The sequence below is a fragment of the Puma concolor genome, chromosome D3, assembly GCF_028749965.1.
Source record: "Puma concolor isolate L17-30 chromosome D3, mPumCon1.1.hap2, whole genome shotgun sequence".
Taxonomy (NCBI): domain Eukaryota; kingdom Metazoa; phylum Chordata; class Mammalia; order Carnivora; family Felidae; genus Puma; species Puma concolor.
This window is the reverse complement of record NC_141678.1, coordinates 8,519,487-8,543,656: the sequence shown is the minus strand read 5'-3', so window position 1 is coordinate 8,543,656 and position 24,170 is coordinate 8,519,487. Positions and strand designations below refer to the sequence as shown.

The 24,170-nt window shown below is 43.6% G+C and overlaps 1 protein-coding gene and 1 long non-coding RNA gene across 3 annotated transcripts in view; one reads left to right on the top strand and one right to left on the bottom strand.

The window, feature by feature from the left end:
• Positions 1 to 11,638: 11,638 nt before the first annotated feature.
• The window catches only part of ATP2A2 (ATPase sarcoplasmic/endoplasmic reticulum Ca2+ transporting 2), a 59,666-nt gene continuing 47,134 nt past the window's right edge, over positions 11,639 to 24,170 (bottom strand). Inside the window, exons 12-21 of one of the 2 annotated variants that reach the window (XM_086681652.1) lie at positions 22,558 to 22,680; positions 22,239 to 22,457; positions 21,123 to 21,458; positions 19,868 to 20,088; positions 19,252 to 19,454; positions 17,497 to 17,582; positions 17,099 to 17,232; positions 16,367 to 16,484; positions 14,699 to 16,278; positions 11,639 to 12,448 (exon numbers count right to left, since the gene is read on the bottom strand). In XM_086681652.1, coding sequence (XP_086537778.1) covers positions 16,009 to 16,278; positions 16,367 to 16,484; positions 17,099 to 17,232; positions 17,497 to 17,582; positions 19,252 to 19,454; positions 19,868 to 20,088; positions 21,123 to 21,458; positions 22,239 to 22,457; positions 22,558 to 22,680 — 1,710 coding nt within the window. In that variant the 3' untranslated portion in view covers positions 11,639 to 12,448; positions 14,699 to 16,008. The remainder of the gene's footprint in view (positions 12,449 to 14,698; positions 16,279 to 16,366; positions 16,485 to 17,098; positions 17,233 to 17,496; positions 17,583 to 19,251; positions 19,455 to 19,867; positions 20,089 to 21,122; positions 21,459 to 22,238; positions 22,458 to 22,557; positions 22,681 to 24,170) is intronic. The other variant, XM_025933310.2, reaches the window with a different exon arrangement.
• On the top strand, positions 12,443 to 14,862 carry LOC147575289 (uncharacterized). Its single transcript, XR_015242221.1, has 2 exons — positions 12,443 to 13,694; positions 14,453 to 14,862. It is a non-coding gene; the product is annotated as an uncharacterized LOC147575289 (long non-coding RNA).

Sequence of the window (24,170 nt, the reverse complement as noted above, 5' to 3'; positions counted from 1 at the left end):
GACTGGAAGGAGGAGGGGGAATAGGGAATTCGTGTTTACCAGGGAGAGGTTTCCATTTAGAATGCTGAAAAAGGTTCTGGAGATAGGTGGTGCTGATGGTTGCACAATATGAATGAATGTACTTGATGCCACCAAACTGAAAAATGGTTAAGATGGTAAGTTTTATTTATATATATTTAGAGAGAGTTATGTACATATATAACTATATATATAACTATATATAGTTTTATATATATATATATATAACTATAAATATATAACTATATATATATAGTTATATATATATATATAGTTATATATGTACTTTTATGTGTATACGTATACAACTAACAGCCAGTAAAGAAACGGCCTGTAGCCTGTCATCTAGATGGCCCATTAACACATGTTTGTAGTTATATGTGTTATGTAAATGTACACATGATTTAAAAAGTTCAAAGGTATAAAATTAAAAATCTACTCACTTTCCTATCTCTACTGAATCCCAGTCTCTCTATAAATGTTCTAGTACTACCTTAGGAAAATAGTTTTGAGCTTTTACTTAATGGTCTGTGTATATGAAAGTTACACTGAAGCGGTCATGCTGTCCCTCCTGAGAAATTCCTGCCATTTGTATCTGTGTGCTCTTCCTTGTTTGACAGTTCCACAGAATTTCATTCTGCGGATGGAACAGTTTCTGTAATCCTTCTGCTCTTGGTGGACACTTGTTTCCAGTTCTGTATATAATTCTAGTCTGCACTGTTGTGAACGTGCTTTGGTGTAATATTCCAAAGACACACAGGTCAAATTCTTTGTAATTTCTGGGTCTCTGGGTCTCGTGCATTTAAGGCTTTGATGGATGTTGTCAGATTGCTCTCCAGTAGGTGGGGTGTTTGTTTCCTGCATACTCACCAGTACCAGTGTCAAGTGGCTTTTTTTCTTTTACCAGTCTTAGATGTGATACATACTCCCATCATTTTTACTTGTTTGAACTGTATTTGAGTGATCATCTGGACCAGGCCACAAGGCAAGCCCTTTGCTTATGTTAGGACATCTTAACATTATGCCCCTGAGGTATAAAGAGAAAATGGACTAAGGTCCTCAGCCTTGCTGCATTTAAAGATTGCCAGACAGTCAAGGGCAACATCATCATGTTGGTCACTTAAATCTTCCAGTGTCTGTCTCTTTATAAACAATCCTCTGGTGACCTCCTTTGTGCTCACAGCTTTTTCCTTCTTTGGGTAAATTTCCAAGAGGAGGATGTCGGAGTGATAGTGTATAATCTTTTGGAATTTTTAAGGGGTCTGGTTGGCTGGTCCTGTCTCTGTTCAGTGAATCTGTAAGCCAAGGCTGGCCCTATGGTGTCCTCTGGCCATCCCAGTCCTTCCAGGGGGTCAGTCCATTTATTGGCTTCAGGTTAGCTCCCTGGTCTCTGAAACTGCCACCTTGCTTCCCCTCGCTGGAGTTGAGATCTTGTGGTGGACTCTGGTGATGTCTGTCAGGGTGTCTGCCTTTGCTTTCTTGGGCCTTTGGGATTTGGGGCCTCTTTCCCCACAGGATAGCCCTTCCTGGCTCTAGGCTGGGGAGTGTTTTCCTGGATTGAAGTCAGATCTAGCTTGCTTTAGGGCTGAAGAAGACTCTGATGAGGTTTATTGTGTGTGTGGGAGGGGGTATTTGCTGGCTACTTGTGTCCTGAGTCCCCATCCTTCCTTCAGTGCCCCATTGAAGGATTCCCACTCTCCCCAGTGGAGGGCTGAGCCTCTTGGAGGGAGGGCCTCTACATCACTAGGTGGGAGCCTCAGGTCCATGATCTGTCACTAGCAGTGTGGCTATGGGTAGCCCTCTTAGCCTCTCTGTGCCTCCATGTTCCTTTGGAAGAGAACTCAGGGTGTCTGATTCTGTCTCCCTGTTGTTGGGTGTGAGGGGCTTTGTGGCAGGGATGTCAGCACTGAAGGCCTGGGTGGAGCATCTGGGAGGGCAACAGCCTCCAAGAGCTAAACTGGGGATCAGTGTCCTTGTGGACACGGGCCTTGCCCTCTGGCCTGCAGGTTGGACCTCTTTTGGTGCTAAATTAACAGATTTGCCCTGAGCCCCTCTCAGTGACAGATTTAGTTCTGCGGGATCATCTTCCATCCATGACCTCAGCCTGCTTGTCCCACCACCAGCTGTCTCCCATGTCAGTCCCCTGAGGCACTGGGGACTTTGTCCAGGAATTGAATGGAGTGGCATCAAGCAGATATCTGTCCTGAGAGAGGCCTGTGCCCTCTAGACTGGGTGGCGCCCAGACTGAAGCCTCATCCTTATGGAGCTGAAACAAGCTGATACCCAACATCCTCGCAGGCCCAGGCCACTTGCCACTCCTGTGCTGCTGCTTTGCTGAGCCTGGTGCTATGTGATGGGAAGGGACAGAGATGACCTCCCCTGCTTCCAATCTGGAGCTTTCTCCAGAACAGTGGGCATATACTCAAGCCAGTAATGCATTCACCTTTAGGGGAATCCAAGGGGAGCCACCTTGAATCAGGGCCATTTGGAGACAGACCCCCTAAGGAGGTCCAGGAGAGCAGCCTGGTGTGTGTGTCAGGGCCCAGAGCCTGCCCAGGGGACCAGAAAGGTAATTATTTTATTTTATTTTTTAATAAAAATGTGTATTTGTGGGGTGCCTGGGTGGCTTAGTCGGTTAAGCATCCGACTTCGGCTCAGGTCATGATCTCGCGGTCCGTGGGTTCGAGCCCCGCGTCGGGCTCTGTGCTGACAGCTCAGAGCCTGGAGCCTGTTTCAGATTCTGTGTCTCCCTCTTTCTCTGACCCTCCCCTGTTCATGCTCTCTCTCTCTCTGTCTCAAAAATAAATAAATGTTAAAAAATAAATAAAAATGTGTATTTGTGAAGTATAGCATACATACAGAAGTATATGAAAACATGTAGTGTTTAAAAAACGACAGATAAAATACACACGTACACTCTACCCAGGACAAGAAATTGAGCGCTTTACAATCCCAGAAGCCCCCTGCATGCTCAGACCTGATCACAGCCCTTTCCCTCCCTCCTTCTGTCCTCCACCTGCTCCCCTTGCCAGAGGTAACCACCATTCTCAATTTTGTTTTTACACTTCCTTTATTTTCTGACCCTGCAAGTGATGAACTAATTGTTCTCACCTGTACAATAATACTCTTAGGTGTTTTACCATGTTTTTATCCTAAACAAATTTGTTTATTCTTGAACTTAATGTAAATAGAGTCCTGTCTCTTTTTCCATGGTATCTTTTGCTTAACTTTTTTTTTTCATGTTTGTTTATTTTGAGAGAGCATGAATGTGCACTCATGAGCAGGGGAGGGGCAGAGAGAGAGAGAGAGATCCCAAGTGGGCACTGAGCTGTCAGCTCAGAGCCTGACCTGGAGCCTGATGTGAGCTCATGACCTGAGCTGAAACCAAGAGTAGGACGCTCAACCAACTGAGCCACCCAGCGCCCTGCTTGACATTATTTTAAAAATTGATTCATGTTAATGCTGCTATAACTCATTAATGTATAATTAATAGACATTGTTTTTAGAAAAGTTTTGGATTTACAGAAAAATTGACTGGTTAGTACATAGAGTTTCCATATACCTTGTGCATTGTCTCCTTATGTTGGTATGGTACATTGGTTATAATTAATGAACCAGGATTGGTACATTATTGTTAATAAAAGTCCATAATTTATTCAAATTTTCTTAATTTTTAAAAAAAAATTTTTTTTCAACGTTTTTAATTTTATTTTTGGGACAGAGAGAGACAGAGCATGAACGGGGGAGGGGCAGAGAGAGAGGGAGACACAGCATCGGAAACAGGCTCCAGGCTCCGAGCCATCAGCCCAGAGCCCGACGCGGGGCTCGAACTCACGGACCGCGAGATCGTGACCTGGCTGAAGTCGGACGCTTAACCGACTGCGCCACCCAGGCGCCCCAAATTTTCTTAATTTTTACCTGATGCCCTTTTTCTGTTCCAGGATCCCATCCAGGATAGCATGTTTCATTTAGTTGCCATGTGTCCATAGGCTCTCGGGCTGTGAGAGTTTCTGAGACTTTCCTTGTTTTTGATGACCTTGACGATTTTGAGGACTGTCAGGCATTTTGTAGGATATCTCATTCAGTTTTTGTTGCTGTGTGATATATAATTTCATTGCTACATAAGACAATATAAATAATATGTTCTAATATGTAATGTATGGTTGTAACACTCCCATCTTATTCTTCCATTGATGGACATTTCAGTTCCTCATTTTTTGTTTCAAACAGTGCTGCTATTTTACTCTTGGATGTGTCTTTTAGTGCACAGAAGTGCACATTTCTGTAGGCCTAAAGCCAGAGGTGGAATTGGTGGATACAGAGTATGTGCATGTTCAGTTTTACCAGTTACTGTCGCACTGTTATCCCAAGAAATAAATTTACAGGTATAACCACAGTCCTTTGTCCCACTTTCTCACCAGAAGTTGGTATTACCAATCCTCAATTTTTTTCCAATAGAGTAGGTGTGAGATGATACAAGTCATTTTAATTTACAGTTTTCTGTTTTATGACAAATTTGACCATTTCATATATTTACAAACTACTTGTGTTTCCTCTTCCATGAAATTCCACCCACCCCCCCACTTTTCTATTGAGTTTTCTTTTTACTCAACAGAAGTTCTTTATGTATTCTAGTTATAACTCAGAATAGGAGTGGCAAATACCTTCTTCCAGTTTATGGCTTTCCTTTTCCTTCTTTTTATAGTATCTTTGGATTAACAGAGGATCTTTTTTTTTTTTTTAAATAAATTTCTTCATTTTGAGAGAGAGAGAATGAGGTGGGGGGGGGCAGAGAGAGAGGGAGAGAGAATCTCAAGCAGGCCCCATGCTGTCAGTGCAAAGCCTGACTCAGGGCTTGAACCCACAAACCATGAGATCATGACCTGAGCCAAAACCAAGAGCCAGACGCTCAACCAACTGAGCCACCCAGGTGTCCCAGATTAACAGAGGGCCTTAATTTTAATGTAGTTAAATATCAATCTTTTTCTTTATAGTTGTGTTTTCTAATTCTTAAGAAATCCTTATCTCAGGGTCAAAAATCTATTCTCCCATTTGTATGGTGTAAGGTAGGGATCCATTTTTATTGATTTTTTTCATTTATGTTTAAACATGCATAACCATCCATTACTGCAAAATTACTTTTTCTCACCAACCTATGATGTCAGCTGTTTTACAAATCAGGTGTTCCTGGAGGAGCACACCTGTCTCTGTGCCCTCCCTTCTGTACCATTAGTCATTTTTGTATCCCCACACCTACACTGCACTATCTTAATTACTATAACTTTATAGAGATTGGTATTTGGAAGAACAAGAACCGCTGACGTTATTTTTAGTTGTGTTTTGGCTATTTTTAGCTTTGTCTTTCCATAAAATTGTTAGTATCAGATGTTCTAATATATTTTTTAAGTTAGATTCACAATTCTCAAGAAAGCATATGGTAAAATTAACCCAGCCTGCCTTTCTTCTCCCAGTTTCCTCTTGTAGAAGTGACCACAGTCAATAGTTTTTTGTGTATTTTTCTAGAAATAATCTTAAGTTGCCAAAGCTTGTGTGTATATCACCCCCCTTTTTGTAGTTGGCTAGTTCATCAGCAGAGTTTATTTAAAAAGTAAACAATTTTCAATGGAAAAAAACTTTCTTAACAGGTCATGATTTATAAATACCAAAGAGGTAATAAACGTTAAATTTTGTATATTTTTAGTCCTAAATGAAGTAATTTTGAGTAGTTTCTGAAATTAAAAAATGTGTTTTATAATTTCTGCTAATTTTGGTGGAAAAGCGACCAATTTAGCTTCCCCAATGTTCCTAGCAGAGTTCTGGATGGGTTTGTGTCTCTTCGGTGCTTCAGGGAATCACGTTAGAGGCACAGATTGTTTTTCAAAACAGGAACATCTGGGTCAGGCTGAAATCCCTCTTTCAGCAATAGCTGTGACAGAAATAACACATCTAGGATATTCGTAGAGAGTTATGAATTATATTTGGGATTTCCTGTCAGCTCCTATTGTCCTATTCTTTCATTTTCTCCTTCTGTTGATTTGTTAGTGTTGCCTCTCTCTGTCTTCTGCTCACCCGAGGAATAGCAACATACTTACGGGTGTATCTGCATCTGAAGCTGGCCAGTATCTTCTCCGTGGGTCCTGCGTCACAGAGGCCGCAGGCCACTTAGAGCAATTACCTCTGCCCCCATCTAGAAATTCCCTTAGTGTGAGAGTCTGTGGGTGAAGCACAGTTCTTGTTTGTCTGAAAAGCTCTTTATTTTACCTTGATTCTTTAAATAGTGTATGTTTTTTTTTCCAGGTTTAGAATCTAGGGGTTGCCAGTAATTTCTTTCATCCTGTGAAGCTGTCCTTCCACAGTTTCCTGGCCTCTACTGATACTGTGAAGTCAGCGGTGTCACTCCCTCCTGTGAAGGTAAAGGTAATGTCTCTTTTTTTACTCTGCTGCTTTTAAGATTTTCTCTTTGTCTTAGATTTTGTGCAGTTCAATATACCATGTCTGGGGCAGGATTTCTTTTTATTTATCCTGTTTGGGATTTGTTGGCATTCTTGCATCTGTAGACTGCTGTCTTTTATCGGCTCTAGAAAATTCTCAGTCATTATCTCTTCAAATAATACCCTTCTCATACTTTTGTCATTTGAAACTATGATGAAATGTATGTTTGACTTTGTCAGCTTTTCAGTCTATCTTCCAGGTATTTTAATCTTTCTTCTATATTTTCTATCTTTTTTTCTTTTTCTCTGCTGCATTCTGGTTAATCATTTTTTTTAATTAAAATTTCTTTTTTAAGTTTATTCATTTATTTTGAGGAGAGAGAGAGAGAGAGGGAGAGACAGGGCTTGCATGTGTGCGTGAGTTAGGGAGGGGCAGAGAGAGAGGGAGGGAGAAAGAGAATCCCAAGTGGGCTGCATGCAGTCACGCAGAGCCTGATTTGAGGCTCAAACTCACAAACCATGAGATGATGACCTGGGCTGAAATCGAGAGTTGGTTGTTTAGCAGACTGAGACACCCAGGTGCCCCTGGTTAACTTCTTATCTGTCTTCCTCTTCATTTGTTATTTTGCTGTGTCTACTCTGATGCCACACCCATCCATGCAGTTTTTAATTTCTGTGATTGTACTTCTCATTTCTAGGATTCCATTTGATTTTCATATCTGCTGTATGTTCATTTCTTTAGAATTTCCTGTCTCCTGCAGATTTTCGAGTAGGTTTATTCTTTTGAAACAAAATAAACCAGGGGGTGTTTTTTGATATCTAATATTTCTAATATGTGAAGTCTGGGTCGGTCTCTAGTGTGGGTTTCTCCCTGCTGCTTCTCCCTCATGGTACCTTGTTGTGTATTTGGTGAGCTTTTACTATAGGCCACTTGGTAAAATAGTTGCGTAGATCTTCCAAGACATAAAACCAAGGTGCATATTCCTCTAGGGAGGATTTACACTTATTTCTGCCTGGGGCTCAGGGATACTGCCTGTGACTTTAAATTCATGCCTTGAGGCTGCAGATCCTCCATAGCCAGTGTTTACACCCCCTTCTAGGGGTGGGTATTTTTCTGGTTCTGCTTGGTACCACGGCAGGGCCTGCAGCCCTTTGTTTTGGGGAAGGAAGGCAGGTTTATTATCTGGTTTGCCTTTATCCTAAGGTGTTAGCCCTTTGGGGCCACAGCTTAATGTCCTATGAGACTTCTCACTTTTGCTGGGCCCTGGATTTTGACTTTGCCTTTTCTACTCTGCGAGCTCTCAAAACCCCTGCTCGTTTTCACAGCTTAGCTTATTTGGAGAGGTAGATGCCACAAGGGGAAAAGAGACCTTGGATATTCTGATTATCCTTGCTGCTGCTTAGATTTTGGCCCGGAAGTTCTGTACTCTCTTGCAGTTCTTTGATGCTCCTATAAAGAGTAAAAAAATATTTATCTCAGCTTTTTAAAATAAACTATTTATTTTAGAATATTTATAGACATATGGAAAAATTGAGCACATGGTACGGAGGGTTCTTATATGACCCAGACCCAGTTTCCCCTGTTACTAACATTTTACATGATATTTGTCACAGTACTTACATATTATGAACCAGTATTTATACGTTACTATTAACTGAGATCCATAGTTCATTCAGATTTTAGTTTTTGCCTCTTTCTGTTCCAGGATCTCATCCAGGATCCTGTATTATTCAGTTGTCCTGTGTCCTTAGGCTCCTCTTGGCTATGATAGTTTCTCAGATTTTCCTTGTTTTTGATGATCTCAGCAATTTTAAGGAGTACAGGTCAGGTATTTTGCAGTCTGTCTTTGGGATCTGTCAGGTGTTTTCTCTTTGATTAGACTGAGGTTATGTGTTTTTTTGGGGGGTGGGGTGGGGGGGAAGACCACAGGTAAAATGCCATTCTCCTCACTTCACATCCAGAGCACATGCTCTCGAATGACATCACTTGGCTGAGGTAGTGTCTGTTAGGTTTCTCCACTGTGGGTTAACTTCTCCCTCGTCCACACTTGTATGTACTCCGGGGAACGCGGTCACTGTGCATAGCTCACACTTAAGGAACTGGAGTTATGGTTCGCCTCCCTAAGGGCAGAGTTCTCTGCAGAAGCTACTTGGATTTCTTCTGCATGGGAGATTTCTAGTCTCTCCTGCTTATGTCTCTAGAGACTGATGGATATTTATTTTATACTTTGGATGATAATCTAGTCCTACTTTATTTTGTTGCTGCAATTGTTTTAGCTTTGGCCATGCAGAACGTTTTCAGTTAGTTCCTCTGTCCCTTTGACACAACCTCGTCTTTGATCATTGACGTGTTGTTGTTTTTTAAGCCCATCTGCACTTCCTGACACTACAGTGTTCTCCAGGTGTGTGTTGTACATTTTCTGCCCTGGCCCTAGACTCCCATCTTTTTTCTAAGCAGATTTGATTCCTGATTCCTTTCATTGGAGAAATGATATCAGAAAACTGAAGCTAAGTATGCTCATTGCTGCTGCAGTGTCCTTGCTTCCCGGCCCTCTCAGTTGATGGTGTGAGGTACATGTGCTTATATACACATAACTAGAAGTATTTCTATATAGGATCATCTATATCAATATCAAGTGAAACAGGATCTTATACTGGTGTCTCCAAGTGTAATTCATTACCACATGAATCATTCTAGCCCTCTCCCCTGGCTTATCTGTAACCAACATGAGAAAACTGGTTCCCACCATCCGCCATCTGTATCACTAGCAGTTATTCTCAGTAACCATTATGACTGGAACCTGTTAACTTCCTCCTGTTTTTTAAAAAAATGAATGACAGAGTATTATACAAGCTGTTCTGTACTTTCATGTTTCACTGGCAGACATCTGTTGGACATCTTTGCTTGCTCATTCACACAGATCTACCTCGTGTTTTTTGAAGGCTGCATAATATTCCATGGTACTAATGTTCTTATTGAACATTTTGCCTATTGATGGCCATCCAGGCTATTTCCAATTTCTTGCTACACAATCCTGCAGCAGGATTACATTGTTTCTGTGAACACGTGGCAGGATTTCACTGAAGCGAGTACTTGATCCAAGGGTATGGATGTTTAAAAATCTCATTCGTCAAGTTGCCCTCCTCCAAAGACTGAGCCAGTTTACATGCTCATCGTATGCACAAATACGGTTTCCTGATACCAGCTGCAAGGGAGAGACCAGTAGCTGTCAACCTTTGAATTTTGCCAGTCATGTGAAGGGAATTTGCTCTTTGTCGTAGGCACAGCAAATCTGTTTTCCTAACTCTAGAGAGGTGTATCTTGGTCCACATGTTTACCTTTATACATGGTCCGTTTCTCCCTTTTCTCCTGGGATTGTCATGCATGGAAAGCCTTCTCATCTTCCATGTTCTCTCCGAGTACGTTGTGTGGTTTTCTTCAAAAACCCCAGACATGCAAACAGGCATACCGTACACCCACATACGTAGCACCTAAGTGCGTATTTTGAACTTTGTATACACTACACTTGGTTTCCACTGTGCAGGGAGATTTCTGTCGCTATCTGCTGTTCCAGTTTACTCATTTTCATTGCTGCTGAGTGATGTGAACATGTCTCAGAGGCACTTCTTGGTTTTCCTGTTGGTCACTGAGGTTGTCTCCAGTGCTTTTACAAACATGCTGGTGTGGCTCTTGCAGCACACGGGAGGGATTCTCTGAGGTAGGCATGGGAGTGGGCCTGCTGGGCTGGATGGTGAGGACATCCCTAAGTTCACTGTGGGGTATTTGTTCTGCAGGGTAAAGACGGCCGCCTTGTCAGCTGCCAGGCATGAAATGCTAGCTCCTTGTGATTTCGCCATTGGGGCTGAACATCTTCTCATATTTATAAGCCATTCAGGTTTTCTTCTTATGTCATTTAGCTATTTTTCTTTTGGGGGCATAGTTTCATTTTTCAGATCTTTTGATCCATTTGCAACTGAGTACAAGGGATACAGCTGTGTGTTTTTCAAGATGACCAGTGACATAGTGAATAACCCAACCTTAACCTACTAAGCTGAAATGCCACCTTTCCAAATTGAGCATTCAAAGGCTGGAGCTTTAATGTTTGAGGGGTTTGGTGCACATCCTTGCTATTCTTTTTCTTCCTTCATGTTTGTTAGAATCAGTCTGTTTGACTAAAATGTGTGCTAGTATTTATCACTAACCCATGAATTATGTATCATCTATCTCAAGATGTTCATTCCCCCTGAGTTATTAAACTTTCCTATGAACAAGATACTATCATTGATCTAGTAAGACTCTCAGGGCTTTCTGTTCACTCCTAGGCATTGTCCCTTCTCTTGCCGGATTACAGTGACCGTCCAGACAGTGCTTAGTTAGCAATAGCAGATGGTGAGTATAATTCTGGTCGTGTCAGTACTTGTGGTTTATTTTCCAGCAATTATGGATACTGTTAAGTAAAAAATGAAAAATTTTATCAAATGTTTCCAGGTTTATAGTATCTATCCTTGCCTGTTTTTGTTTTGTTTTTCACAACATAAGAATCCTCTGCGGGGGTGGCGGGGGGGGCACCTGGGTGGTTAAGCATCTGACTCTTGGTTTTGGCTCGTCATGATCCGTGGTTTGTGGTTCGGGCACTGTATCAGGCTCGGCGGCATTGGTGCGGAGGCTGCTTGGCATTCTCTCTCTCCCTTTCTCTGCCCTTCCCCGGCTTGCTCTCTATCAAAAAAACACTTTAAAAAACAACAACTCATCTTAGGGAAATTAGGAAATTAGAGAAACACCCCACCCCAACCCTGTGCCTGGTAGAGGAGCACTAAGTAACCATCAAATGGGTGAACGCTAGCGTCTGTTGATCTGTTCACAGAAGTGTAGGATTTTACATTTGCCATCTGAACAGTATTAGAAGCATCTCTCCATTGGTACATCCTCCAAGCTGCTGACAACTATCTTTGAAAACCCCAACAATAAGACATTCACATTCGGCTTTCCCCATACTTGAAGGGAGACCATTTTGCAGATCTCGTGTCATACAAGCAGACCTCCTACCACTTGGCTCTCCTACCCAGAAAGTCAAGTCTAAGACCTTCCCCCAGTGGAAGCCAAAACTCTTCAGGGTGCAAGACTGGAGGCCCTCAGTGCATATCACCCACCCCTCCTGCATGAGAACACTCAGCACCACACTGTGAACTTATCGTAGAATAGATTTATTTACCTGAAACCATGTCTGTGCAATGCTTGTTGCTATACCAGCACAGAAATAAACAACTGATCTCTATTTACAGTCTAAAGTCAAACATGCGTTGTGATAAATTGACGTTTAGCATTTTATTAAGATAAATGCATCACAATATCCGTATTGCACCAACATCTGTCTACTGCTTCTGATTTCATTAAATAAGTTACATTTAATACAGTGCAAAATAGCCGTTTGCACACTCAAAAAAAATAACAAGTTATGAACTGGAGGCCTACGTTTTAACCTTTCAACACCTGCAGTGTTTTCAATAAATTTATAAATAAGCAAACTGTACAGAGCCAAGTAAAAAGTAGCATGTTTAAATGACACCATAGAGAAATCTAGCTACTTACAACTGAAGGCATGCATTACAATTGAATATTGTACATTTATATAAGCTATGACATTTTGCACAGAGAAATATGGAGACTTGGCTGATGGCTTCTAAGTTCTTAGATAAGGTTTCAAAACCTCAGTCTTCTTGCAGCAAAGAAACCAAAGTTCGCTGGAGAGGCTTTCTGATTCATTAAGCTAAATTGTACATTTGTAATTATTATTTTGATTTAAAAGCTAAACCCGTTGGTAATACACGTTTCCTCCACATAACACACAATGAGTTGGGGACTTTTTTCTACTTTTCTTTTTCCCCCAACATCAATCATGCAGAGGGCTGGTAGATGTGTTGCTAAAAACGCACATGCACGCAACCGAACACCCTTATATTTCTGCAAAATGGTTTAGGAAGCGGTTACTCCAGTATTGCTGAAAAGGAAAGAGAGAGGAAATCAGCTTTATGAAATATGGGGAGGAAATGTTAGAATAACCATTTAAGATTAATAGTGACAAGGAATGGTGAAAAGGAATGTTCAGTTTGATTTTTTTAAGATTTCAAGACCAGCATTTCTGATTAACTGTCCCTGAGGTGCTGCCTACATCAGGCAGCAGCCAGAAGCACTGGCTTGGTACAAACCCTTCATGTCACCTGGCTACAGAGCAAAGGCCACCCTGGCTCATGGAAGAACCCCACCAGGCAGACACATTCTTGCTTCAGACACGGAAGGGCAATGGGCAAGAGGGGAAAGAGTTCTCGGTTAGCACTGTGGACGGTAAGGAGGGTGACACACAGGCGAGCAGTGCGGCTGAGTGCGAAGCCTCTACCTCCCCTTCCTCCCCACCCCATTCCTGTGGCTGGCTGAGCGGTGGTGGCTTTGACAAAATTGGTGGTTATGTTAAAAAGGCAATAGCTGATTTGGCCGACTTAGCCCATGGGCGCTGCAGACCCCTCTGGCTCTAGGCAGTGGGGAGCCGCTTTACAGACCCCGAGCTAATGCCTGTGGTCTCATATTCCAGAAGGTCTGCCGCCTAAAGGGCATTCAGGGAGCTGAGGCCCCTGAGGGTGATGTGATAGCAGCTGCTTGCGGGGAGGCTGGCACTCGCCCTGCTTGTCTGTGAGCTCACGCAGCTCTCTATAGAAAGTATCACCTGCACTGTGCAGATGAGCACCTGGAGGATGTGTGATGTCGCCATCTTTTAGGCAAAGGCCTAACCAAGAAGCCGTGCAAGGCCTACCTGCCCATCGGTGAGAACACGAACAAGTTCTGGTAGGTCTGAAAAGGACACCGGTACTGATGGCGGCAAAAGCAGAGGCCGCCTCGGAATTTCCTGCAGGTGCTGGGTGAGGATGGGTCTGGTCTGGGCACCTGCCCCTCACTGTGGGAGGCCCGAGGCCCTGGATGCGTCCACAACAGTACAACTGCTGAGGAGGCGCTGATGTGGCAAAGCCTGAAGCAGAGGGCACAAGGGGATGCTCCTAGCTGCCTGGGCTGAGGGAAGCGGGTGCTGAAACTGCCTCCAGGCTGGATGGGCCTGAAGCTGAGAAACCACAAGGCAACAGCCTGCCCAGGCTGATCTGGAGCTGTGCATTTCTCCGACAGCAGCAAACAATATTTAACTTCTTTTGTAAAGGCTACTACTTCGAGGAACCAAGTCAGGAAAAGCTGACTATTGGGTAAGTTTGGTTTCCATTGAATAGCACACCACCCAACAAGCTCAGACATCCTGTTCTGGTTTGCAGCCAAGGCACACTCCTTGCATTTGGTCCTTTTTAGGCCTCATGATGCCGAAACTGGCAAAACCCATCCTCTTCCCTGTTACACGCTCTGCCAAACCGACCAACCTCCCTTTCTCAGAGACCTCATGCAGTTAGGATGGGACTTCTGTCCCCTTACACTCGGACCTTGCAAGTTGGCAGTACCCTGCCCCGCTTGATGATTCCCACCAACTCTCCCCCAAACTGGAAGCCTTTACATCACATCTTTTGGCTGGTCCCAAATCTGGGCCTCCAGAGCCTTCATAGGAACACTCAGGGCCTCATGGGGAGGGAGCTCCTGCTTAGGCCTCCTTCGCCCTGGCTCACGGACAAGGCTGGCTGCTAGCAGAGCCATGCCCTAAATAACTCTGCTTTAACGTACCCTGGAGAGAGAGAAGACAAGTCCCAGCTGCAAAGGATAGGACCCAGAAGGTGAAAAGAGGTGGCCTACTTGAGACCAACCTATTGGATACACGAACTGACTGGTTCAACTATTTGCTTTCACTAGATTTTTGCTTTTTAATGAACCAGGTAGCAAGGTTCTTGGATGAATCCTTGCAGCTAGTAAAGACCAAAGAACCACAAGTTTTTGAGAGTCCTCATCTTGGCATTAGCAAAGGCAGCATTCTCTCAGCCTGTAAGTTGGACCAAAGCAAAACGAGCTTCTCTCTCCCCAGGCTCTCCCTGACATCCGGCTGTGCCACTGACCAAGGCAGTGCATGGAGCCTACAGATGTCACACCTCGCGTCAGCTAACCCAGCCCCCGTGTGCACAGGTACCACGCATCGTACACTTGCTGCACTCAGAGACTGTCACAGAGCACAGCAGTGCATGACACAAGGGGCTTTTTCATGTCACACAGCTAGCTCACTCGGTGGCAGTCACCTTTAGGCTAAAGCATCTGGATTCCAGGGAATACTCACGTTAGTTGATGATGTTGGAAGGCATTGGAGGAAAACACCATAGTTAGGACAGTTAATGGCTTACACACTGTTGGTAAGACTGATCTCGAACATGCGCAAACATTTATCATAGTAACATGGTGTTGGTTAGTGCCACATTCAAATAAAAATAGTTCTATACAATATGTTCATTTGGTCATGTGCTATTTACAGATTTTACAAAAACACACGCACACACGCACGCACGCGCCCTTATGTTCTCTACACCAGGCTACAACAGGCCAGCAGAAACTTGCATAAAAAGTATCACAGATGACAACTGGTACGTATACATGAACTCCTACAACTACCTATGCAGCAGAACAGGATCTTTCTTCCCCTAGAGCACAGTAAAGCTAAAGTTCTGAGCTAAGAACTTAAGAGAAAATTGGACACGGCTGTTAGATAGTTCAAGCTAAGCCACTTAAAAGTTAAAAACAAGACAGTTATTTTTCTGTCCATTTAAAATGTTTTATTTTCCTTTTAAACTAGATTGTGAAGTGCCACTGAAATAGGCAATGTTGGCAAAACAATGTCTGTTACAATAAAATACATTAGACATTTAAATAAATAACCTTAAAAACTACGTGGGGGGACATGAACCCAGTCGATTGTATCTGGAACAATGTTTTCTGCACAAGCGAGAACAGGCATACCTCTTGTTAAGACTGATGTAAACAGAACCATCAAAACCCTACAGGAGAAGCAGCCGAGCGGGGCTGGGAGTGTGGGGGGTGGGGGTGGAAGTGAATGGGGGCCACAGGGGGTGAGGGGAGTGGCAAACCAAAAAATACTGACTGAGGTAGCAGTACTCTGCTCAGTGCAGAAAAATTGGCTTATGAATAAAAATTAGACTGTGATCTCAGATTAAATCCAGATGATCATGCAGAAGACACAATACATGCTATTTAGTTTTAGAAAAAACACACACATTCATTTCCTAAAATCTGCTGCCAATTAATTTGCTGACAATGTCTGCTGGCTCAACTATTTTTTTTATACAAGGATGAGTATTAAACAGAACACTGTACATGCTTTTTCATCTACAAAAAAATATTTGCATAAAATAGTGTTAGTTCTCTGTACATGTCAATGGACACTTTAATTATGTGTATAAAAAAGGAAAATCTTGCCCCACTGGAGTCAGAAAAAGCAAAACAAAATCTAGAGTATGAAATCTCCTTCACCAGCCAGTATGTTCATGTGAAAATTCAGCAGAAATAGACAGTTGCTTTAAACAATAAAAAAATTAATTGATTAAGTTAAACATCTTCTTTATGTAAAACTGTCAGTCAAGACCAGAACATATCACTAAAGTTAGTGTCTGTGCTATAGACCCAGATCACCAGGGGCATTATGAGCAGCACAAACGGCCAGGAAATCCCATCGGTGCATGCCGAGAACGAGCAGGATTTGGTGGCAGGCTGCACACACTCTTTACCAGGTTCCAGGTAGTTGCGGGCCACAAACTTGAGTGTCTCATCCATTAGAATCACAGGCAAGGAGATTTTCAGCACCATCAGCCACTGGGTCAAGTTCAGCGGTGTGATCTGGAAAATAAGCTGAAATACAAAGAAGCTTTGTCAAGTTCCCAAACTTGCAGGACAGGCAGTTAGGCCCCAGCTCGGTCCTGGTCCCGCCACCGCTTACTGGCAAAGGTTCCACGTAGAGGATGAGGAAATGGAGCGACATGGACAGGCAGATGGAGCCCACGAGCCAGATGTTCTCCCAAGGGGGCATCCTCAGCAGAGACTGGTTTTCAGACAAGCTGCAGAACAAGGAGAGGGACATGACACATGCCTGTCCAAAAGGCAAACACCTTTGTTACAAGTGACAAAGACCATTCGGAGCTTTCCTTAATAGGATAGTGGCTAACTTGGCATTGCCCACTGACCCAATTCTTTTGAGTAAAGTTTCTACTGTGGCAAAATTAAAGAAGAATGCTCAAATGTAGGACAAACTTCCAATTTTAAATCTAGGCTTCCTTCGGCACAGATGATTTCAGTGGACTCCAAGATGCTCTCAATTGCCCTTGATGCTTAATGCTATTTTGGGATTTCCATTTTTGTCATGGGCTTAATTGGATGATACCATTTATCTCACTGCTAAAGAGCAAGAGCACCTTCCCTGTGGGCATTGGCGTATAGGGGCTCTAAAGTCCCTATTTTTGGCCTCTGCTGTCTCATAAAGAACGTGTGGTTAAACACTCCCACTACTTCCTGGAGGTGATGACGACTTAAGCTTTTAAAACCGGTGCTGCTTGTTCTCTTTTCTTTCTGGGAGGGAGGAGCTTTCCTGAGATCCTCCATCAAGCAAGACACACAGTTCCCCTAGGCCCTGGCTGGGGGAGCTCTTGCCCCAGCCTGTGGAGGACTCACTGACCTGTTGAGGGCGTTACACATCTCTATGGTTACTAGAACAGACAGCGCCATTGTCATCGGGTACGGGGACTCAAAGATTGCACAATCCACTCCTTCAAAGTCCGGGTTGTCATCTTTACACTGTAGGAAGTGGCTCTGCAACAAACACCCATTCAAGTTCCTGATCAGCCAAGTCCATTTCCAAGGTCCATGCCCCAGTGACACAGTAAATCTCAGAACACAGACCCACAGGAGATCTCAGTCCATCCACCAGAGAAGCCCTGGTCCTTCAGAATAATCTTAGATGCAACTGTTTATTATTTACGCATTAAGATGATTTCGTAGGCACCGAAACCACAAAAACTCAAGGGCAATCTTACACTTTGCCTCTAAGGTACAGAAAGAAAGGTGGATACGTACCAGTTGGTAGAAGGACACCCTTGGACCCCCGTCGGCAGCAATAAACCACCAAGCGGCAGCACCCACAGTAGCAGCGCCAACGTAACCTGGTAACAGACACAGGCAGGGTTTGCAGCCCACAGCTTATACTGCGGGCTCTGCCTCACAGGCCAATCCCCCGCAGAGATGAGACCTGGTTTGTCGATGGCACTGGAGAGCTTTGCTGCCACTAGCAACTGCTCACTCACATCAGCCCAAGCAGCTGACGGTGGGTCTCTGCAAGGAGAGGGGTGTCTGGTACAGAAAAACCAGGCAACTTTTCCTCCAGAGTTTATGAGAAAAAGGAAATACTGCAACTGGCAGGGACCTCGATGACAGCCATGCCTTCTCTAACTGGCAGCAGGTACACACATACTCTATGTAAGCCCTTGCTGTGTTGGCTCAGATCACAGCACCCAGGACTTTTAGGGAAACTGATGCTCCCAGGTGTACGCTTATTTGCTCTATCAAAGGCCTTGCAGAACCTTTACGTGGAAATGCTGTCAGAGCAGTTAGTGCGGAACACAGGCAACATGACAAAAACCCAGAGCTGATTCTGGGACCACCTTCCCTCCCAACCTATCAGTTCTGAACTCAACAAGTTTACTACAAAGCAACGGGGTAGTGGAGAACAAGGGACTGGACACTGTGAAGATGGTGCCGATGCAGCAGCACCCACCACCACGACACAGGTGCATCCCCTAACCTGGCAGCTATGGGCAGGAATGAGAGAGTTGGTGCATGGGGACAAGGCAGCTCTACACACACCGATGTGGCAACTCCCAGCAAACAGGAAAAGGTACACGGAGACAGGGTTCAGCACACAGGTGTTTACAGCACGCCAACACTTATGAAAATAAATACATGAAATAGATCTGTTTGCTAGACTTATTTCTGGGAGGGCACATGAAAAACCCAATGCTGGAGGGCAACTGACTCGCTGAGAACCTTCTCACGCTATGCCAATGTCCTTTTTGAATTTTAAATCATGCGAACTTATTAAAACAAAACCAAAACACCTTCCTATGGAACCCCAGGGAAGTTATTTAAACTCTGTAGGCCTCACTTTTCTAAAGCTGGGGGACAAGAATCAGCAGCTGGGCCAAGAGCATGAAGTCTACAGAAACAATGTATGTAGAGGAACATGACCTGTGGTCGAGGTTCCTGTGTGTTTACCAACCTCTGCAGATCAATGCACATCACCCTTCTCTACTCAGGGGAAGCAGGGCTTAGTTTCATAGCCTGGGGATATAAGGCCTGACCCTGACTCACCCCTATATCCCTTTGCCCTTAGATTAAATCTGAAAATCTCATTCACAAAGTCCCAAGGGATGATAAGGATGCTAAAACAAGGGACTGACTTTACTGTAAACTGAACATACAGTTTACTGAACTCCATTTTTTGCTACCCTAATATGGGGATAGAAGAAAAAAATGTGTGTTAAGGGATGAATTTACAAAACTTTGGCTTATAAAGATTACGCTTAAACATCAACAACATAGGGGCGCCTGTGTGGCTCTCAGTTAAGCATCCGACTTCAGCTCAGGTCATGATCTCACAGCTTGTGAGTTCAAGCCCCACGTCGGGCCTCTGTGCTGGCAGCTGAGAGCCTGGAGCCTGCTTGGGATTCTGTGTCTCGCTCTCTCTCGGCCCCTCCCCTGCTCATGCTCTTTCAAAAATAAGTAACATTAAAAAAAATTTTTTTTTAAATCAAGAATATAAAAAACTGTACTCACAGCCAATAGCTAGGTAACGGAAAAAGAGCCATCCGCTGATCAGTGGTTCTTTCGGGTTCCGGGGTGGTTTGTTCATGATGTCCAGATCAGGTGGGTTAAACCCCAGTGCGGTGGCAGGCAGGCCGTCTGTCACCAGATTGACCCAGAGCAGCTGGACAGGAATTAAAGCCTCAGGAAATCCAAGGGCTGCAGTCAGGAAAATACTGTTTCCACCCAAAGAAAGAGAAAGACCCCAAATTATTTTTGGCCACTATTTTAAATAGCATTAGTACCCTCTCCTCCTCCCAAAATCAATGGACAGTAACAATGACTGCTTGAAATAACTTTTTTTGGCCATCATCAAACACTCAGTATACCTAATTTTGAGTTAAAGTAAAATGTTAGAAGGCCATAGTTAAACTCATTTCTATGTTCTAGGGCATCCTTCACCGCCCAAGACAGCCAAAGACAGCTCTCCCGTGAGCCAAATGAACCTCTACCTTCCTTCCTCTCACTCCTCCCTCCCGACTCCTGCACAAAGACCAAAGGTGCTGCCACATGAACAAATCTGGAAAACTGGTCATCCCAAGCCAATTTTAGAAAAAAAGACTACAAGTGCTCTTTCGCAGGGACCCACCAGACAACTTCCCCCACATTCGAAGAGATGAGGTAGCGGATAAACTGCTTCATATTGTTGTAAATCGCCCGCCCCTCCTCGACAGCAGCCACAATGGTGGAGAAGTTGTCGTCGGCCAGGACCATCTCAGAGGCGGTTTTAGCCACTGCCGTGCCAGAGCCCATGGCAATGCCAATCTCCGATTTCTTCAGGGCGGGAGCATCATTCACGCCATCCCCGGTCTGAAAGGGAAAGCGAGAACTGGTTTCTGCACACCTGCCATCACCTCACACATGCACCCCAACAAAGGCTTCACTGTCCTGAAGCAAGGGCAATGAATGGAGCCTTGGGCTTCTGGGCACAGTTAGAGAATTTTCAGTTTTACAAACTGGTGTCACAAAATGCACTTCACCTGGGAAACGTACAACCGGTGAATGAGCTTACCGAAGAGACTTCGGAGGGAAGTGGCACAAAGGGGACTTCAAATTCTTCTGTATTATTTTTTTACCAAACAAAACACAAAACCACCCACGTGGCAGTAAAGATGAAGCACATGTATCACACAGACAAATCTCAAGTACAATAGGTGCACTATTCTAGGAAACTAGAACATGCCATTTACAAAGATCAGAAAAATACTAAATATCGTCAACAGATACAAAGCTATCACTCCCATTTTTTTTTAAACTTTTACTGAACACCCAACATTCAATTCAGAAAAGTGGTTCCCTTTGAGAGAAGGAAGAACACCTGTTAATATATTCTTTCAAATAACACCTTTTAAAAAAGTTTCACAGACGAGCAACAGAAAGCAAACACTCCACAACGTGAACTTGTCTGGGTGAAGAATCACACAAAGGGAAGAATCCCGGAAATGCCTCACCAATAAGCAGTTCTTAATGCTTCAACAGTACATCTAATTTCAGGTAGGGTTATCCAAAGATTGGGAATAGAAAACAGAGGAGTTCAGTCCTGAATCAATTTTTAGAAAACTTGAGATAACATGTATACTTTAACCAAGACAAAGACTAGATATCACCACATATTTCCCTGTGACTGATTCAGAAGGCATACTTCAACATCGTAAACTAGTCTAGAATCTTCCCTGAAGGTAATAGTACATAGCATGCCAACTACTGGTTAACAGAACCCTAGAGAGACAGCTCTGATCATGACGAAAATCAAGATATTCCGAATTTGGGAGCTGTTACTAAAAATTTAACAGTCAAAATTACAACTTGCTGTATCTGTGTAGCATGAGTCCAAAGGTACTCACCATAGCTGTAATCTCATCAAAAGACTGAAGAAACTCTACAATTTTTGACTTGTGGGAAGGCTCAACTCGAGCAAAACAGCGGGCATTCAAGCAGGCATCTCTCTGGGCTGAAGGACTGAGCTCATCAAACTCCCGACCCGTAAAAGCCTTTGACGTCACATCCTCGTCCTGCCCAAAGATGCCAATGCGGCGACAGATGGCCACAGCAGTGCCTTTGTTGTCCCCTGTGATCATGATCACCCGGATGCCTGCTTGCCGGCAAAGCTTCACAGAAGAGGCCACTTCAATTCTTGGAGGGTCCAGCATGCCCACACAGCCAACGAAAGTCAGATTAGTCTACAGCAAAAGAATCATCTTACGTTAAAACAGGAAGTTCTAGTTTCTCCCCTAATGTAAAACAAGGACCAGTTATACATAAAGAGCAAAGGCCTCTCCCATTTTCCTATGGTAAATTCTGTAGCTGTGACTCTTCTCTAAGATTAACATTCATACAGATATAAATCCAATGAGGAATAGTATTTCTTCCAATGAACCAGAAAGGAATAAAAAACATCACTACCTTCTTGAACCAAATCATCCTTTAACTTTCAGGATAATATCCTGAAAGGAAGAAAAAAACATACTAAGGAGTAAGAGCATTTTGATACTGGCCACTCTTATGGCCCAGAGGACCAGTTCTTCCTAATTCCTCTCGGTCAGTGCTTCAGGAAGTCACACACCCAGAATTCAAGAGTTCTACTATGAGCAGAGGAGTAGAAGAAATCTCTCAACTTGGATATTTTGACCTTCAGTAACTAACGAATGTTTAAAAAAATATTCCCTATTTTTAAAACATCTTAATTTACTTAAGAGTTGCAAAATCATTTTTACAAGTTTCTTTGGCTCAAGTCTGGACTTTCCTACCTCGAAAGCAACAGACCTGTATTAAACTGTTAACTAGGCATGCTGGAAGCAGCACGCTGAATTAGAATGGTGGGGCATTTGGCCTGCAGAAAAACAAATAACCACACCTCTTTCTTGGCAAAAGCAAGACTCATTTGACCTTTTACTGAAGGAGCGCTGTTTGAACACAATGAGTGTGCAGGGTGTGGGGGAAGGAACATTTTGTTAGCTAACCTCATATTTGATAAAGTTGGCAGAGTCCTCAAGGTTCATTTCTTCTCTTCTCAGTGGGTTGTCATGAGTGGCCAGAGCCAGGCACCGCAGTGTGTCGCTGCCACTACCCCATTCCCTGATGACAGACATGACCTTCTGTTTGACTCCAGGGGTCATAGGGACTTTGGTACTTCCAACCCGAATGTGGGTGCACCTGTCAATGACACCTTCGGGAGCGCCCTGGAAATGTTACAGATTTAGATCAGGAACTGTACTTACTGGGCTCACCCAGGATCCTAATCCTGGAAAGAACATCTCAACTGCAATCTGCTGTACTTGCCTTCACAAACATTTTGCTCATCGATGTCCGGCTTGGTTTGTTTGGTGTACAATAAACTGACATTGATTTTCTATCGCGTGAAAACTCGAGAGTAAATTCTTTTTTCATTAACTGCTTTATGACCTGAAAAGAGAACACGCATGGAATACTACTGGGTAACAATTTCTGAATATTTTTCACTTGGTCAACAAATGTTCATTAAGCGCCTATTCTGTGACAGGTGCTGGGGTTTAGCCATGGACAGCGAACAAGTTCTCACCCTCATGAAGTTTAAACTTGCCCTCTCATTTGGGAAAGACACACTAGAAGGTAAATGCACATATAGTAAATGCTATGGAGGAAAAAATGTTTAGATAAGGCAAGGAAGGGAGATAGAAAATTTGTGTATGTATAGGTTGCAATTTTACATAAAGTAGTCAGAAGAAGGCAGAGTTTGAGTAAAAATGTGAAGGATGTGTGAGCTGAGAGTGCCGAAGTGCAGGCTGGCATGACCTGGCATGTTCAAGGAGCCTCCGGGCCATATAGCTGAAAGAGTCGCAAGAAAAAGAGAGAAGTGTAATGGCCGGTGGGCAGGGGGTGGGGGGGAGTAGGTGTGGGAGGACAGAAGCAGGTTGTAGGACTTTGAAAGTCACTTTAAGGCAATTGGCTTTTATAGCAAGTGAAAATGGGAAGATGATGGAGGGTTTCAGGCTCTCGCAGTTGAAGGGGGACAAGGAGCACCATTTAGTACAAATAATCTAAGAGAGATGATGGCAACCGTGGGCAGGAATGGTTGGTCCACAGCACTACTGCCCCACAGAAGTGTCTACTGTGATGGAAATGTTCTATGGGAGCTGTTCATGTAGCTGTCCTATGTGGCTACTAAGCACCTGAAAAGCCATTGTTCTCTTTATTCTAAATAGCTTTAGGGAGCCTGCACATTAGATGCCAGCACACTGACCAGAAGAGCTCATGGAAATAACTAAAGACAGAAAAGGTTGAGGACTGGGCTCTGGGGCCTCCCCACCCCCGGTCATATGTGTAAGATCCAGCCAAGGAGTTGGCAGAGGGATGGGAGGGAGGAGAACAAGTGAAGGAATGTTTCACAGAGGGAGAGACCAACAGCTCAGGTAAATGACTGAAAATGACTCTTTGGATTCAGACACTGTTGCGTTGTGTACACAACCATGTTATCTACAACATACACTGTACCTTTTTAACAGTAAAAAAATTTTTTTAATGTTTATTTTTGAGAGAGAGCATGAGTAGGGGAGGGGCAGAGAAAGAGGGAGACACAGAATTTGAAGCAGGTTCCAGGCTTAGCTGTCAGCACAGAGCCTGACGCAGGGCTCGAACCCACGAACTGTGAGATCATGACCTGAGCCAAAGTCGGATGCTTAACCCATTGACCCACCCAGGTGCCCTACACTAGCCTTTCTAATTTTAATACCTTTGATTTCTTTTTCTTGTCTTATTGCATTGACTGGGGCTGCTGGGACAATACTGAATAGAAACATTGAGAGCAGAAAATTTTTTGTCGCTACTAAGTATGACATTAGTACAGACTCTGTGTAAATATACCTTCAACTTGAAGACAGGTTTGCTGAATTGTTTTTGTTTTGTTTTTGTAGTTT